This window comes from Oncorhynchus keta, chromosome 20 (genome assembly GCF_023373465.1).
Source record: "Oncorhynchus keta strain PuntledgeMale-10-30-2019 chromosome 20, Oket_V2, whole genome shotgun sequence".
NCBI lineage: Eukaryota > Metazoa > Chordata > Actinopteri > Salmoniformes > Salmonidae > Oncorhynchus > Oncorhynchus keta.
The window spans coordinates 5,324,114-5,341,599 of record NC_068440.1 but is presented as its reverse complement, the minus strand read 5'-3'; the positions used below and the strand labels follow the sequence as shown (position 1 = coordinate 5,341,599).

The 17,486-nt window shown below is 43.3% G+C and overlaps 1 protein-coding gene across 5 annotated transcripts in view; it reads left to right on the top strand.

Moving 5' to 3' along the window:
* The window catches only part of samd12 (sterile alpha motif domain containing 12), a 120,327-nt gene that overhangs the window by 46,847 nt on the left and 55,994 nt on the right, over positions 1-17,486 (top strand). For all 5 annotated transcript variants that reach the window (XR_008072464.1, XM_035795094.2, XM_035795095.2 and 2 more), the window contains exon 4: positions 2,735-2,875. Coding sequence is in view for 4 of the 5 variants with exons in the window: in XM_035795094.2 (XP_035650987.1) it covers positions 2,735-2,875 (141 nt within the window). In the remaining variant the exon portion in view is untranslated. The remainder of the gene's footprint in view (positions 1-2,734; positions 2,876-17,486) is intronic.

Here is a 17,486-nt window from a genome sequence, read left to right as displayed (position 1 = left end):
AGAAGAAAGTAAAAGTGCAATATGTGCCATGTAAGGAAGCTAACGTTTCAGTTCCTTGCTCAGAACATGAGAACATATGAAAGCTGGTGGTTCCTTTTAACACGAGTCTTCAATATTCTCAGGTAAGAAGGTTTAGGTTGTAGTTAGTATAGGACTAATAGGACTAATTCTAGGACCCTCTACACCATTTGTATTTCATTGACCTTTGACTATTGGATGTTCTTATAGGCACTTTAGTATTGCCAGTGTAACAGTATAGCTTCCGTCCCTCTCCTCGCTCCTCCCTGGGCTCGAACCAGCAACGTATTAATTGTGGTTTGATACATTCCCTGTTGTGGCTTCGTGGGATTGTTGAGTCAATGACTCAGAACCGCAGTGGAGAGAGAGAGAGAGAGAGAGAGAAGTCTGGACCTCCTCAGAGGCGTTTCGCCCGGCTGCTACTGGATGGAGAGGAGAGGCGCTATGTTGGCACTGCCGCCAAAAAACTGGCAGCTTGGCTCCGAATTGCTCTTATCTCGACGCATCTTAAGCTGTCCACAATCGTGCAGTTCTATCGCCTTTTAACTCTGAGCTGTTGATGACTAAAGATGCGTTATTATAGCAGTTGTTTAGTCATTGATCTGAAAGCTTTATCTCTCATACATCCTGTATGGTTGTTTGTTTATAGAACAGATAGCCACGAGGTAAAGCTAAAGAGGTGTCCCTGTTGAAAGGCAGATTTGTGTCGGATTTCGGATGAGGTGCCAAGTGATGGTTGGTCGTTATTTATAGACTCCTCAAGTAATCCTCAAGTAATCCTTTAACGTTCATATTTTCGTTCTCACCCCCTCACTCACGTCCCATTTTACTGGCCCTCGTAGACCAGGATACACATTTAGCGTTTTTGCCACACTTGCCATGGTTATCTGCAAATAAAGTGTTTTGGCAGAGTAGATTTTCCGATGCTGTAGAGCTGGGCGATTTAGGCAGCAACCAATATCGTGATACATTTCTTGAACTGATGCGATAACAATAAGTTTATAACCTTAATCTGCTGGGTTTATATTTTTAAACTACAACTACTACTAGTTTGATGGTGGTAGCCATCAGTTGTCACTTTTAACAAACACCCATTTAGCAAAGTTATTCATTTCCAACTTCACATTTCTCTAGTATAGGCTACTTATTGTAATGAACGATATCAGCAAAAGGCCTGCGATAAGTGATCGGTGTTGTGTTGATAATTCTTGGTTTATCGTCCCAGCTCTACAATGCTGTCAGCTTTATACCACCAACACACAGCTTTGTGTGGTAATTCATGGTTGCATAAAGCCTAAAACTGTATTAAATCACCAAAAGTGACTTTCAGAAGATGACCTAGCCTACAATGCTTTCACAAAACACCATTTTTTGTTATTTTTGTTACCTCAAATAATGAGCCGTGTCAAAGAAAGTAAATATGCACAAAGTCGTTAAGTAACAAATCGTTATGAAAATCTACAGTGCGTAAAGAGTCAGTAAGTACAGTGCTGTTGAAGGAGTGGATGGGAGGAAGGAGCTCGGGGGTGAAAGAGAGAGCATGTGACAGTCACACCACCGTAGTCCCGCTGTGAGACCGTAAACCAGGGAAAGTTCACGGCTGCTAGCCAATCAGGAGGAGCGATCCGGAGCCCAGAGTCATTAGGGTCAACGAGCGATGGGTGGCTCTACAGGGGTCGGGTTTATGCATGATAATCACCGGGAATGATCTACTATCTAGCTCCCCAATCCCGCACACTGCCACAAAGGCCTTCCATAACGAGCGTAATTAATTAGACTGTACTTTCTCCACTGCGTTTTAATTACCGGACCAAATCCGCCACTTTTTAAACAAATTATATTAAAGAACATTAAATTAGGGATTATGAAAATCAAGAGCTCCCAGAAGGAGGTGCCTATGGGTGAAAGAAGAGTAATAATTATGTTAAGTGTGTTATGTCGCAAGATGAAGATATTTCTTCAGTGGGTCATCGTTGGCTGCTCGACGCTACCTGCTAGCATACCCGCGCAGAAATTGAATAACATGTATTGAATGGATAGACTAGAGCAGGGATCATCAACTAGATGCATTTTTTTTTTCTTGAGCGGATGGTCGGGGGGCCGGAACGTAATTACAAATCATTTGTAGGCTGCAGATTGACCGCAGGAAGCCCAAACTGATATATTTGACTAAAACAATAATTTCAAACCTTGCTTACATTTGTATATGATCACGTCTCTCCATTTTGATTTTACATTTCCAATCACTTGCAGCTGATTTCCTGGTGTTTGTACATGTCAAGCACTGAACATGAAACAATTAATATATGTTTTTTTTTTTGCTCAGAAAACAAATTTGGCTGCCAGTTGGGGAACCCTGGACTAGAGAATGATCTATTCATGGTTTGAGATTAGTCCCCTTGGTGAGATCTACACATAATGTAAATGGGATATTTCATGGATGTATATATTGTGCTGCTTATTGTATGTAGCAAAGTTGAATGCAGTTGAAGGCAGCATTCAGAGAGACAGTCCTTTTTGGTCAGTTATGCTTTAGTTCACCTTGAGGTGCTTCAGAGATCTGAAGTGTGATCCAATTCCAAACAATTGATCAATTTCATTAAATATACATTGTTACTTATGGTGTTTATTCTGGGTGGGAGAGATGCATCAGTCTTATCTCATGAGGGGTTGGTTTTAACCTTTTCTTTCGCTCTCTCTCCCTCTTTCCATCCAGGACGGGCTCTGATGAGATTGACGGACAGGAAGCTGGAGCGAATGGGCATCATGCAGGAGGGCCAACGGCAGTACATCCTCCAGCAGGTCCTGCAGCTCCGCGTCAGAGAGGAAGTCCGAACCCTGCAACTACTCACGCAAGGTATACATCGCATTCAGACCCGTAGGTTTTTCCCCACATTTTGTTAGGTTACAGCCTTTATTCTAAAATGGGTTCAAAAAATGTTGTCCCTCGTCAATCTACACACAATACCCCATAATGACAAAGCAAAAACATGTTATTTATTTATTTTCAAAGTTGTAAAAAAAAAAAAAAAAAAACACATTTAACATAAGTATTCAGACCCATTACTCAGTACTTTGTTGAAACACCTTTTGGCAGGGATTACAGCCTAGAGTCTTCTTGTGTATGACGCTACAAGCTTGGCACACCTGTATTTGGGGTGTTTCTCCCATTTCTCTCTGCAGATCCTCTCAAGCTCTGTCAGGTTGGATGGGGAGCATTGCTGCACAGCTATTTTCAGGTATCTCCAGAGATGTTCGATCGGGTTCAAATCTGGGCTCTGGCTGGGACACTCAAGGACATTCAAAGACTGCTTAGGGTTGTTGTCCTGTTGGAAGATCAACCTTTGCCCCAGTCTGAGGTCCTGAGCGCTCTGGAGCAGGTATCAAGGATATCTCTGTACTTTTCTCCATACATCTTTGCCTCGATCCTGACTAGTCTCCCAGTCCATGCCACTGAAATACATCTCCACAACGTGATGCTGCCACCACCATGTTTCACCGTAGGGATGGTGCCAGGTTTCCTCCAGACGTGACACTTTGCATTGTCTATCGAATTCAATCTTGGTTTCTCATGGTCTGAGAGACTTTTAGGTTCCTTTTGGCAAACTCCAAGTAGGCTGTCATGTGCCTTTTACTGAGGAGTGGCTTCCGTCTGGCCACTCTACCAAAAGGCCTGATTGGTAGAGTCCTGCAGAGATGGTTGTCCGTCTGGAAGGTTCTCCAATCTTCACAGAGGAGCTCGGGTCAGAGTGACCATCGGGTTCTTGGTCACCTCCCTGACCAAGGCCCTTCTCCCCTGATTGCTCAGTTTGGCCGGGCGGGCAGCTCTAGTAAGGGACTCGATGGTTCCAAACTTCTTGCATTTAAGAATGATTGAGGCCATTGTGTTCTTGGTGACCTTCAACGCTGCAGACATTTTTTGGTACCCTTCCCCAGATCTGTGCCTCGACACAATCATGGCTTGGAGCTCTATGAACAATTCATTCGACCGCATGGCTTGGTTTTTGGTCTGACATGCACTGTCAACTGTAGAACCTTATATAGACAGGTGTGTGCCTTTCCAAATCATGTCCAATCAATTGAATTTACCACAGGTGGACTCCAAGGTTTAGAAACATCTCATGGATGATCAATGGAAACAGGATGCATTTGAGCTCAATTTCGAGTCATAGCAAAGGGCCTGAATATTTAGGTAAATACGGTATTCCTGTTTTAGCTTTGTCATTTTGGAGTAGTTGTGTGTGTGTTTAGATTGCTGAGGACTTTTTATTTTATTTAAAAAAATCAATTTTGTGTGGGGTAGTGTCTCAAATGGCCACCTATTCCCTATATAGCGCACTACGTTTGACCAACAGTAGGAATATAATGAAAAGGGTGCCATCTGGGATGCACCTCATAAAACCCCTGTCATTGGTCATGATAAAGCCTGTTTGACCAGTGACCAGCTTTAAAAATGATAGGCCATTTCACTCACCCGATTGCATGGTCGTGTGTCTTTACACTCAGTCAGTTTAAATTGTTCTCTAGGCAGACAGCCACCTGCCCCAATCAGCACTACAGCCAATTTATGTGTGTATTTCTGGGACCTACTCTCTACAGTCTGTCTCCCCATATCAGATCATCGTCCAAGCCCAACACTGAGTAACTGACCCCCTCACATCCAGTCATTCTTAGCGATTCGTCTCTCCTCAGAATCACTCGCACTGACACGCCCACATCACCACTGGCAACTGGAATCAGCCTCATCCCCATCAACTTGTCTCTTGCTGTCAACACAGACCGCTTTTGCCTCGGGGGCGAAACCCAAATACTGGGAAACTGTTCTCGTCATGAATTCCAGGAAAACAGTTGGAGTTGTGTTTTCGCTTTGATGGCCCTTTCTTATTGCCACTCTTCTCTCTCTTGCCACTTGTTTTGCCCTTTGCAGTGCTGACGAGCAGAGAGCGAGGGGGGGAGAGAGAGACCAGTGGATAGGCTGGAACAGACTAGGGCCCCCGGGCAAATCCACTGTAGGTGCTACTGCTGGGAAAGAGTTGAAATAAGGGCGAACAAGAGGGGTAGAGAGGGGCCTCCTCTGTCTCTAGAACGCTGAAGTTTGTGCTACTAGAAATACTGCTGTGAGAGGAGTAGTGAGAATTAGAACAGTGAGGGAAGAGAGGAGGTGAGAGAAGGAGAAAGAAATGGTGATTGGTGTGAAGAAAGGAGGAAGTGCAAAAAGAAGAGATTGAGGGAAGGAGATGGACAGAGGAGAACTAGTTTTAGTGCATATACTGCGGAAAATGCTCGGTGGGTCAATTGTGGGGGAAGCAAACACTGAAGGAGGATGACAAGATGATAGAGGGAGAGAGCCTGAAACAGAGGAGAGCTAGTGTACTTCAGACACCTTTGGAATACATGTGTGGGAAGGCTAACAGCTGGAAAGGACCTAATGGTGAGGGAAGTTGAGATAAGTGACATGTTTTTTTTGTGTGTGAGAAAAGTAGAGACCGAAGGAGAGATGAGGAGAGGAGATTGCTGGTGTAGTGATTAACCTTTAAGGCACAGTGGGCCATGGGAGGAAAATGGATTCCCATCTCTCACTCCCTTCATCGTTTCCATACCAGAGGGATGATTCTGAAGGATTCTCTACTTTTTTTTATCAACAAAAAGGGAGAGTTGTCCTTTTGCTAAACACTAATAGTCAAGTTAGGGAAAGACGGCTTTTAGACTGCGGAGCACGTTAATAAAGCGTGGTAGTGTCATTGTTTGCCTAAACGGGCAGTCCCATTTGCATATACTTTCATAACATAGTTTGTTCACCTTCAGGCACATGGATGTTCAAAATGGATCCAAGCCTGAACTCTTTACTATCATCTATCTCATGAAGGAAGTTGTGCACAAATTCCAACTACATCAGTTAATGCCAAATCATATTAGTGATACTGTACTGTAAGAGGAAGGTGGGTTGCTTCAACCGCTGCTCCACTTATGTGACTGGATACTCTGTTGTTTTGGCATTGCTAGAGTGTATTCGTTAGCCTGAAAGTCAGTGTACGCCACTGACTTTCTACTTTTCTTCTAGGTCTGTCTGTATCCATGGATACAAGTCAAATACTTAGACAGTTGCTTGGTAATGAATTATAGCTTGTTAACCTTCTTGACAAGCAACAATAAAGAAAAATACAGTTAAACTGAACACAAATATAAACACAACATGCAACAATTTCAAAGATTTTACAGACTTACATTTCCTTTTTAATTAAATAAGTCAAATGAAACCAGAGCATCCCAAACATGCTCAATGGGTGAGGTGTCTGGTGAGTATGCAGACCATGGAAGAACTATGACATTTTCAGCTTCCAAGAATTGTGTACAGATCCTTGTGCGATGGGGCTGTGCATTATCATGCTGAAACATGAGTAGATGGTGGCGGATGAACTACTCTGCTCAAAGAAATAAAGGGAACACTTAAACAACACAATGTAACTCCAAGTCAATCACACTTCTGTGAAATCAAACTGTCCACTTAGGAAGCACCACTGATTGACAATACATTTCACATGCTGTTGTGCAAATGGAATAGACAACCGGTGGAAATTATAGGCACTTAGCAAGACACCCCCAATAAAGGAGTGGTTCTGCAGGTGGGGACCACAGACCACTTCTCAGTTTCTATGCTTCCTGGCTGATGTTTTGGCCACTTTTGAATGCTGGCGGTGCTTTCACTTTAGTGGTAGCATGAGACGGAGTCTACAACCCACACAAGTGGCTCAGGTAGTGCAGCTCATCTAGGATGGCACATCAATGCGAGCTGTGGCAAGAAGATTTGCTGTGTCTGTCAGCGTAGTGTCCAGAGCATGGAGGCGCTACCAGGAGACAGGCCAGTACATCAGGAGACGTGGAGGAGGCCGTAGGAGGGCAACAACCCAGCAGCAGGACCGCTACCTCCGCCTTTGTGTAAGGAGGAGCAGGAGGAGCACTGCCAGAGCCCTGCAAAATGACCTCCAGCAGGCCACAAATGTGCATGTGTCTGCTCAAACAGTCAGAAACAGACTCCATGAGGGTGGTATGAGGGCCCGACGTCCATAGGTGGGGTTTGTGCTTACAGCCCAACACTCTGCAGGACGTTTAGCATTTGCCAGAGAACACCAAGATTGGCAAATTCGCCACTGGTGCCCTGTGCTCTTCACAGATGAAAGCAGGTTCACACTGAGCACATGTGACAGACGTGACAGCCTGGAGACACCGTGGAGAACGTTCTGCTGCCTGCAACATCCTCCAACATGACTGGTTTGGCGGTGGGTCAGTCATGGTGTGGGGTGGCATTTCTTTGGGGTGCCGCACAGCCCTCCATGTGCTCGCCAGAGGTAGCCTGACTGCCATTAGGTACCGAGATGAGATCCTCAGACCCCTTGTGAGACCATATGCTGGTGCGGTTGGCCCTGGGTTCCTCCTGGGTTCCTCCTAATGCAAGACAATGCTAGACCTCATATGGCTGGAGTGTGTCAGCAGTTCCTGCAAGAGGAAGGCATTGATGCTATGGACTGGCCCGCCCGTTCCCAGACCTGAATCCAATTGAGCACATCTGGGACATCATTTCTCGCTCCATCCACCAACGCCACGTTGCACCACAGACTGTCCAGGAGTTGGCGGATGCTTTAGTCCAGGTCTGGGAGGAGATCCCTCAGGAGACCATCCACCACCTCATCAGGAGCATGCCCAGGCGTTGTAGGGAGGTCATACAGGCACGTGGAGGCCACACACACTACTGAGCCAAATTTGGACTTGTTTTAAAGACATTACATCAACGTTGGATCAGCCTGAAGTGTGGTTTTCCACTTTAATTTTGAGTGTGACTCCAAATTCAGAGCTCCATGGGTTGATACATTTGATTTCCATTGATCATTTTTGTGTGATTTTGTTGTCAGCACATTCAACTATGTAAAAAAAAAGTATTTCATAAGAATATTTCATTCATTCAGATCTAGGATGTGTTATTTTAGTGTTCCCTTCCTTTTTTGAGCAGTGTAATTTATGCCTGCCCATACCATAACCCCACTGTCACCATGGGGCACTCTGTTCACAATGTTGACATCAGCAAACCGCTTGTCCACACAACGCCATACACGCCATCTGCCTGGTACAGTTGAAACTGGAATTAATCCGTGAAGAGCGCACTTCTCCAGCGTGCCAGTGGCCATCGAAGGTGAGCATTTTCCCACTGAAGTCGGTTACGACGCCAAACTGGAGTCCGGTCAAGACCCTGGTGAGGACGAGCACGCAGATGGAGTTTCCCTGAGACGGTTTCTGACAGTTTTTTGCAGAAATTCTTCAGTTGTACAAACCCACAGTTTCATCAGCTGTATTTATATAGCCCTTCGTACATCAGCTGATATGTCAATGTGAGTAACAGAAACCCAGCCTAAAACCCCAAACAGCAAGCAATGCAATGCAAAACCTAGGAAGAAACCTAGAGAGGAACCAGGCTATGAGGGGTGGTCAGTCCTCTTCTGGCTGTGCCGGGTGGAGATTATAACAGAACATGGCCAAGATGTTCAAATTTTCATAAATGACCAGCATGGTCAAATAATAATAATCACAGGCAGTAGGTTGAAACTGGAGCAGCAGCATGGCCAGGTGGACTGGGGACAGCAAGGAGTCATCATGCCAGGTAGTCCTGAGGCATGGTCCTAGGGCTCAGGTCCTCCGAGAGAGAGAAAGAAAGAGAGAATTAGAGAGAGCATACTTAAATTCACACAGGACACCGGATAAGACAGGAGAAGTACTCCAGATATAACAAACTGACCCTAGCCCCCCAACACATAAACTACTGCAGCTTAAATACTGGAGGCTGAGACAGGAGGGGTCAGGAGACACTGTGGCCCCATCCGATGATACCCCCGGACAGGGCCAAACAGGAAGTATATAACCCCACCCACTTTGCCAAAGCACAGCCCCCACACCACTAGAGGGATATCTTCAACCACCAACTTACCATCCTGAGACAAGGCCGAGCACGCACATGAGCTTCCCTGAGACGGTTTCTGACAGTTTTTTGCAGAAATTCTTCAGTTGTGCAAACCCACAGTTTCATCAGCTGTCTGGGTGGCTGGTCTCAGACCAATTACACGCTCCCTCATCTTGACATCTGTGGCATTGTGTTGCGTGACGACAACTGCACATTTTAGTGGCATTTTGTCCCCAGCACAAGGTCCACCTGTGTAATGATCATGCTGTTTAATCAGCTTCTTGATATGCCATACCTGTCAGGTGGAAGGATTATCTTGGCATAAGAGAAATGCCCACTAACAGGGAGGTAAAACCAATTACACAAAATTTGAACGATTTGCTTCGTGCAAATGTAATCTTTTATTTCAGCTCATAAAACATGGGACCAACACTTGGGACCAATACCTGTACGTGTTGCATTTTTATTTTTGTTTAGTATAGTACTAAAGTATACAATGTTCATGTTTTTATTCAAGATGTATATGCATACATACAGTACCAGTCAAAAGTTTGGATTTTTGTTTATTTTAATATTTTCTACATTGTAGAATAATAGTGAAGACATGAACTATGAAAACACTTGGAATCATGTAGTGACCAAAAAACTTTTAAACAAATAAAAATATATTTGAAATTCTTCAAAGTAGCCACCCTTTGCCTTGATGACAGCTTTGCACACTCTTGACATTCTCTCAACCAGCTTCACCTGGAATGCTTTTCCAACAGTCTTGAAAGTTCCCACTTATACTGACCACTCTGTGGTTCAACTCATCCCAAACCATCTCAATTAGGTTGAGGTTGGGTGATTGTGGAGGCCAGGTCATCTGATGCAGCACTCCATTACTCCCTTTGTTGGTCAAATAGCCTTTACACTGCCTGGAGGTGTGTTGAGTCACTGTCCTGTTGAAAAACAAATGATAGTCCCACCAAGTGCAAACAACATGGGATGGCATATCGCTGCAGAATGCTGTGGTAGCCATGCTGGTTAAGTGTGCCTTGAATTCTAAATAAATCACAGACCGTGTCACCAGCGAAGCACCATCCCATTTCCTCCTCCATACTTCACGGTGGGAACCACATATGCGGAGATCATCTGTTCACCTACTCTGCATCTCACAAAAACACGGTGGTTGGAACCAAAGATATCAAATTTGGACTCCTCAGACCAAAGGACAGATTTACACCGATCAAATGGACATTGCTTGTGTTTCTTGGCCCAAGCAAGTCTTCTTATTATTAGCGGTTTCTTTGCAGCAATTTGACCATGAAGGCCTGATTCACGCAGTCTCCTCTGAACAGTTGATGTTGATGTTTGTTACTTGAACTCTGAAGCATTTATTTGTGCTGCAATTTCTGAGGCAGGTAACTCTGACCTTATCTTCTGCAGCAGAGATAACTCTGGTTCTTCCTTTCCTGTGGCGGTCTTCATGAGAGCCAGTTTCATCATAGCGATTGATTGTTTTTGCGACTGCACTTGAAGAAACTTTCAAAGCTTTTGAAGTTTTCCGTATTGACTGACCTTCATGTCTTAAAGTAAAGATGGACTGTCATTACTCTTTGCTTGTTTAGCTGTTCATGCCATAATATGAACTTGGTCTTTTACCAAATAGGGCTATCTTCTGTAAACCACCCCTACCTTGTCACAACTCAACGGATTGCCTCAATGAAAGAAATTCCACAAATGAACTTTTAACAAGGCACACCTGTTTAATTTAAATGCATTCCAGGTGACTACATCGTGAAGCTGGTTGGGAGAATGCCAAGACTGTGCAAAGCTTGGCTACTTTGAACCATTTCAAATATAAAATATATTTTGATTTGTTTAACACTTTTTTTTGTTGTTGTTACATGTGTTATTTCAATGTTTTGATTTCTTCACTATTATTCTGCAATGTAGAAAATAGTAAAAAATAAAGAAAAACCCTTGAGTGAGTCGGTCTGTTCATACTTTTGACTTTTGTACTGAATATTTGTTTTCAAACAGTTGTGGGTAGTTCACATTGGGCTGTATTGAATCTCCATAGACTGGAAAGTTAGCGGTTAGTTGTTAAAAGAAATATTGTCCCCTCTGTATTGAATTTCATGGCCATAAATGATGCATAACTCCAATAGTAACTCTTTATTAGAGGCAAACCTCATTGACATGCCATTGGATACAAGTGACTGCATTAGTCTTAGGAACTTGAATGACACAGCACAAAGAGTATGTTATCCGGCAAGTGTATTGGACTAATCGGTGGAGATGGATCTAGCAAGGAAACACTTTAGTTACTATGTTAGAAGAACATTTAACTTTAGTAGCAACAATAACTCCATTCTTCAGTCCACTTCACCTATTGTCTTTGCTGTAGGTCATTGGTTCAAACAGTCTCTGCTCTCATTCTTAAGCAAGAGTGTTTTCTCTAATGAAGAGTCTTTGCACCATAGTCTAAAGTGCAGAGTTTTCTTGCTCCAGGCTCCTTAATGAATGATCTCTCCCTGCTCTATGGCCTCATAGGAATGTCATCACTTGGTGATATTTAGTGATAAATAAAATATAGATATTACTCAAACCACCTTCCGGGCCGGATTGAATGGGTATATATGTTTGACACAGAATTAGAAATTAAAATGCTAATAATATTAATTTAATAGGATCTCTAAGGTTTGGCACCTCTGATTTAGAGTCTTGACTCTGGAGTCTTTAGCGAAATATATAGTTGTCTTTACTCGGAATGAGTCTTCGGTGGGTAGTGTCTTTCCTTGGAGTCTTTAGTGAATAGAATGTCTTTACTCTGGAGTAAGAGGCTGAACTGAGAGGCCTCATTATCTGAGCTCTGCTTGGCAGGCTGCTGTCTTCTGTGGAGTCACTAGCCATGACAATGCCTCAGTCTCCCCCTTTTCTCCCCCTCTTTCACTTGCTCTCCCTGGAAGGTGTTATTTTTTTTATTTCCTGTCAGCGAGATCCCCCCCCCAAAGAGACCCTATCTGCACCGGAACGTCGGCAAGCTATGATTAACGGGAAGAAAAAGGAAAATGCCTTTCTTACCTATAAGACAGAAGCTGAGTGGCATAATATCACTATTTGATGAAGTCCTCAGTTTGGTTACTCATTTTAAACTTGAAACACAAGTTTGCGTTAGGTGGCACTACATATTAGGTACCAATCGTGGCTCATATTTGAAAGGTTAGGTGTCATTATATAGCAAAGTAACGTGGCCGCATTGTTCGCGAAATTGCCTCGAGCCCTCGCTCATTAGTCGCTAATGTCTGAAAGCTCGGCTACCCACGGTGAGAGACAATGTAGCTACACAGCCCACATGCTAATAAATGTTATGAAATACAGGAAATAATTATTTCTCTCTTTTGTGAAGGCCCAGACTTCATTAACTCCATTTATTTGCACCGTGTTGAGAGGGGCCTCAGCAATGAAGCTATATCAGCCTCCCCACGGTTGGGAATGATTGGGAAATGTACCCCAGGTGTTTTAAAACGAGCCTGGAACAAAACACTGTGGCATTTGAAAAGAATAGTTCTACCTTTTGATAACCTCCTGCAACAATTACCCTCAATATGGAGTAAAAACTCCCTGCTTAGGTTACCAATTAGAGCCACTGTTCTCCCTCACAAATGCCTCAGACCGAACTGTGAGTATGTGGCGGCCATTTTCTTTCTCCTTTGGTTTCCCTGCCTACTCGCATAGAGGGAGTTGAAGAACGTCAAGGTTAGCTGCCAAAGCACATTTCATTTGGTTTTATCCAGGGAGAAGCAGGGAATACAAGAATACAACAAAAACCTTCTAACCTGCTCTATCTCTCTCAAGGATGTCAGAGCAGTAGGGCAGTGAAGCATGAACAACACGTGCAGATCTGTTAATGAAGCTGAAGGAGAGAATTCAAAGATGCAATACCCAGGGCAGCGAGAGGGCATACAGGTAGAATAACCAGAGGCACTGATGGTACTGTAGTCATACGTGAGGCTCTCTGCAGCATCACCTTCGACCTTTGAACTTGGTAGAAGCACAGAGATATTTCAAACAGACTACCTGTCAAGGCAGTGCTAGGATTCTGATCTGTTAGCTGATGCTATAGACTCTAGAGGCAAAGGCTTTATTAGTTTCATATCCTACAATGGACCTTTGCAGAGAGCATGGACATTGACTTTATACGAAAATGAGTTCATCAGGAATGGCAAGTGTTGTGAACATAGTAGAATATAATTATTACAGGTTAACTTTTCAAACTGTTGCTCTGCAAATCTATGCACTGAACTTTGCAAACATAATGACCCGGAAGGTCAATTTTAAAGCCGCAAAAAAGCTTGATCGTTGTTTTGTGTTTTTTTTAAATCATCTGGTCATGGTGGTTTTAAGTTTCACCCCATTGAGCCACATTCATCAGTTTACGGCGAAACGAAGAGTGTTAACAAGGCATCGCCCTGCCCTAGCTGGTTCCACTCAGTCTGTAGACAGCCATCCCGACCAACACAGGCCACTCAGGAGTCCAGACGCCTGCCCGCCCAGGCAGTCGGGCACATGAAGTCAGCTTCCCAGCATTCACTCATGATCTAGCCAACCTGGATCAATACCTAAGAGGGACGCCTTACTGTTGCACCACCAGCCGAGGCCAGCCATTATATATCCCTGGGCCTTGGCTGCTGGCTCCAACCCTATATGGAGGGTTGCTATAGGACTCTTATAGAGTGGTGAGGAAGAGTAGGAGCTCCATTTAGCCATTCGTTGTAGCCATTGCGATCTGTAGAGTTTTCATGTCAATTACCTTGTGACATTCCTGGATTACTCATTATATTAATAAAGTCAGATTTGAAACAACATATGATAGTCAGTTGGAGAAAAAAAAAGGTAACGGGTACAAGACTGTCTACATACAGTATCTGGCTTTGTTGGCAAAATCATAACGTATCCTAATGAGCCAAGCAGGGAGAGGCTGCCCATGGTCACAGTTCCAAGACCATTCAGAAACTTCCACCTTAACCCTACACCAATGACGCCGGTGGATCTCAAAACTGAGATTAAGTAGCAATGATATCCTTCGCCGCTGTCACCGTCATCTCGAACCTGTCATGGCCATTCAAGTTCATTTCCAGCAAATGTCTTAGTTACGTGATTATATAACTAGCAAATGAGTTTTGAAGTTGAGGGTGCACTATTTGAGGGTTTGGCAATGAGGACGAAAACCAGCATAGTTCCGCTAGCTTAGCCGGGGGAAACTAGCTCAGGCCTAGTGCACGTGTGCCAGCTGGGGGCACATGCATAGAAAGCTAATTCAGGAGACCGATTGTAGAATTTGTTCTCTATCTAGAGCGGAGTGCGACAAGTTTGATTAAACAGACTAAATCAGACTGAAACGAATAAATCAGATTACTTATATTTAAGGAAAGCAAATCGATATACAATCCCGAAATCAGCTGTAACTGTCAATCGTAAAACAAACCTTTAAAACAATGTTTGAGTGAAGCCTGAATACAGAAAATGAAAGGTGTATTAGCTTCTGGACGCAGTACACTCCTCCTCACAACTATACATTTTTAGAGGTTTTGGTGGGTTTATGTGTTGCCATGGTGACCTTAATGTAGTAGATTGTGTGTCATTGATCATTTAATGTAGTTTGGAGCATAGCCTGTTTTTCTTGTACTGGTCTTGCTTATTTTGTTCTTGTGACTCCATGTCTAGTTCTCTCGCTAGAGTGAGTTGCTCTCTCTTTTATCTCAGCACCTTTGTTAGTAGCTGGTCAATCTTAATCTCAAGGCGTTTGTCTGTATTTGGTGTTTCAGTTCAGATCGATAGAGGTTCGTTTATAGGCGTGGAACAGATGGCACGTCTTAGCCCCGGGACCACCCATACGTAGAATGTATGCACACATGACTGTAAGTCGCTTTGGATAAAAGCGTCTGCTAAATGGCATATTATTATTATTATTATTATCATGTTGCCATAGATGCATGTGGATGGCCGTAAAAAGGAGGAAGACTGAGCGAGAGGGCAAGGGCATTTTGAGGGAAATTATGTGTATCAAGGGGGTACATAATTTACTTTTATGTCTATAATGCAAGTCCTGGGTCATCATTATTTACTATCTAACTAAATAATAACACAGAATACACACACACACTAAACTCAGCAACAACAACAAAAAAACATCCCTTTTTCAGGACTTTCTTTCAAAGAGAATTAGTCAAATCCAAATGACTTCACAGATCTTCATTGTAAAGGGTTTAAAACACTGTTTCCCATGCTTGTTATGAACCATAAACAATGAATGAACATGCACCTGTGGAACGGTCGTTAAGACACTAACAGCTTACAGACGGTAGGCAATTAAGGTCACAGTTATGAAAACTTAGGACACTAAAGAGGCCTTTCTACTGACTCTGAAAAGCACCAAAAGAAAGATGTCCAGGGTCCCTGCTCATCTGTGTGAATGTGCCTTAGGCATGCTGCAAGGAGGCTTGAGGACTGCAGATGTGGCCAGGGCAATAAATTGCAATGTCCGTACTGTGAGACGCCTAAGACGGCGCTACAAGGAGACAGGATGGACAGCTGATCATCCTCGCAGTGGCAGACCACCTGTAACAACACCTGCACAGGATCAGTACATCCGAACATCACACCTGCGGGACATATACAGTGGGGCAAAAAAGTATTTAGTCAGCCACCAATTGTGCAAGTTCTCCCACTTAAAAAGATGAGAGGCCTGTAATTTTCATCATAGGTGCACTTCAACTATGACAGACAAAATGAGAAAAAAAATCCAGAAAATCACATTGTAGGATTTTTAATGAATTTATTTGCAAATTATGGTGGAAAATAACGTACTTTGGTGAGAAACGTGCAAATCAATCCCAGAACAACAGCAAAGGACCTTGTGAAGGTGCTGGAGAAAACAGGTACAAAAATATCTATATCCACATTAAAACGAGTCCGTATCGACATAACCTTAAAGGCCGCTCAGCAAGGAAGAAGCCACTGCTCCAAAACCTCCATTAAAAAAGCCAGACTACGGCTTGCAACTGCACATGGGGACAAAGATTGTACTTTTTGGTGAAATATCCTCTGGTCTGCTGAAACAAAAATAGAGCTGATTGGCCATAATTACCATTGTTATGTTTGGAGGAAAAGGGGGGGGGGGCTTGCAAGTCAAAGAACACCATCCCAACCGTGAAGCATGGGGTTGGCAGCATCATGTTGTGTGGGTGCTTTGCTGCAGGAGGGACTGGTGCACTTCAGAAAGTAGATGGCATCATGAGGAAGTAAAATTGTGGATATATTGAAGCAACATCTCATCTCAAGTTAAAGCTTGGTCGCAAATGGACAATGATCCCAAGCATACTTCCAAAGGTGTGGCAAAATGGCTTAAGGACAAAGTCAAGGCATTGGAGTGGCCATCACAAAGCCCTGACCTCAATCCTATAGCACATTTGTGGGCAGAACTGAAAAAGCATGTGCGAGCAAGGAGGCCTACTAACCTGACTCATTTACACCAGCACTGTCAGGAGGAACGGCCAAAATTCACCCAACTTATTGTGGGAAGCTTGTGGAAGGCTACCCGCAACGTTTGACCCAAGTTCAACAATTTAAATGCAATGCTACCAAATACTAATTGAGTGGATGTAAACTTCGACCCACTGAGAATGTGAAAGAAATCAAAGCTTAAATAAATATTTATCTCTACTATTATTCTGACATTTAACATTCTTAAAATAAAGTGGTGATCCAAACTGACATAAGACAGGGAATTTTTACTAAGATTAAATGTCAGGAATTGTGAAAAATTTAGTTTAAATGTATTTGGCTAAGGTGTATGTAAACTTCCGACTTCAACTGTATGTCCCAGTTTTCCATGGCCTGCATACACACCAGACATGTCACCCATTGAGCATGTTTGGATGCTCTGGATCAACGTGTACAGCAGCGTGTTCCAGTTCCTATCAATATCCAGCAGCTTCACACCACCATTGAAGAGGAGCGGGACAACATTCCACAGGCCACAATCAACAGCCTGATCAACTCTATGTGAAGGAAATGTGTCAAGCTGCATGAGGCAAATTATTGTCACACCAGATACTGACTGGCTTTCTGGTCCACACCCCTACTTTTTGTAAAGCTATCAGTGACTAACCAACGCATATCTGTATTCCCAGTCATGTGAAATCCATAGATTAGAGCTTAATGAATTGATTTCAATTGACTGATTTCCTTATGAACTGTAAAATCTTTGAAATGGTTGCATGTTGCGTATATAAACCCTGGATTACTGATGCTACAGTATGTCATTTCCAATGAGAGGCTTTTTGAAGCCACAGGTCGGCCATATTGGCATTTCCCAGAAGAAGCAGTCCTACCATAGGAATGAAGGGTATTCTGCAGTGTTTTTATTAAATGTTAAGGACGGAATTACATGTGTTTTTTTGTTGTTGTAGTGGGGACAGTAGCGTTAGAACCTTAAAGTATATATATATTTTTTTTTTAAATGTTTATCTCA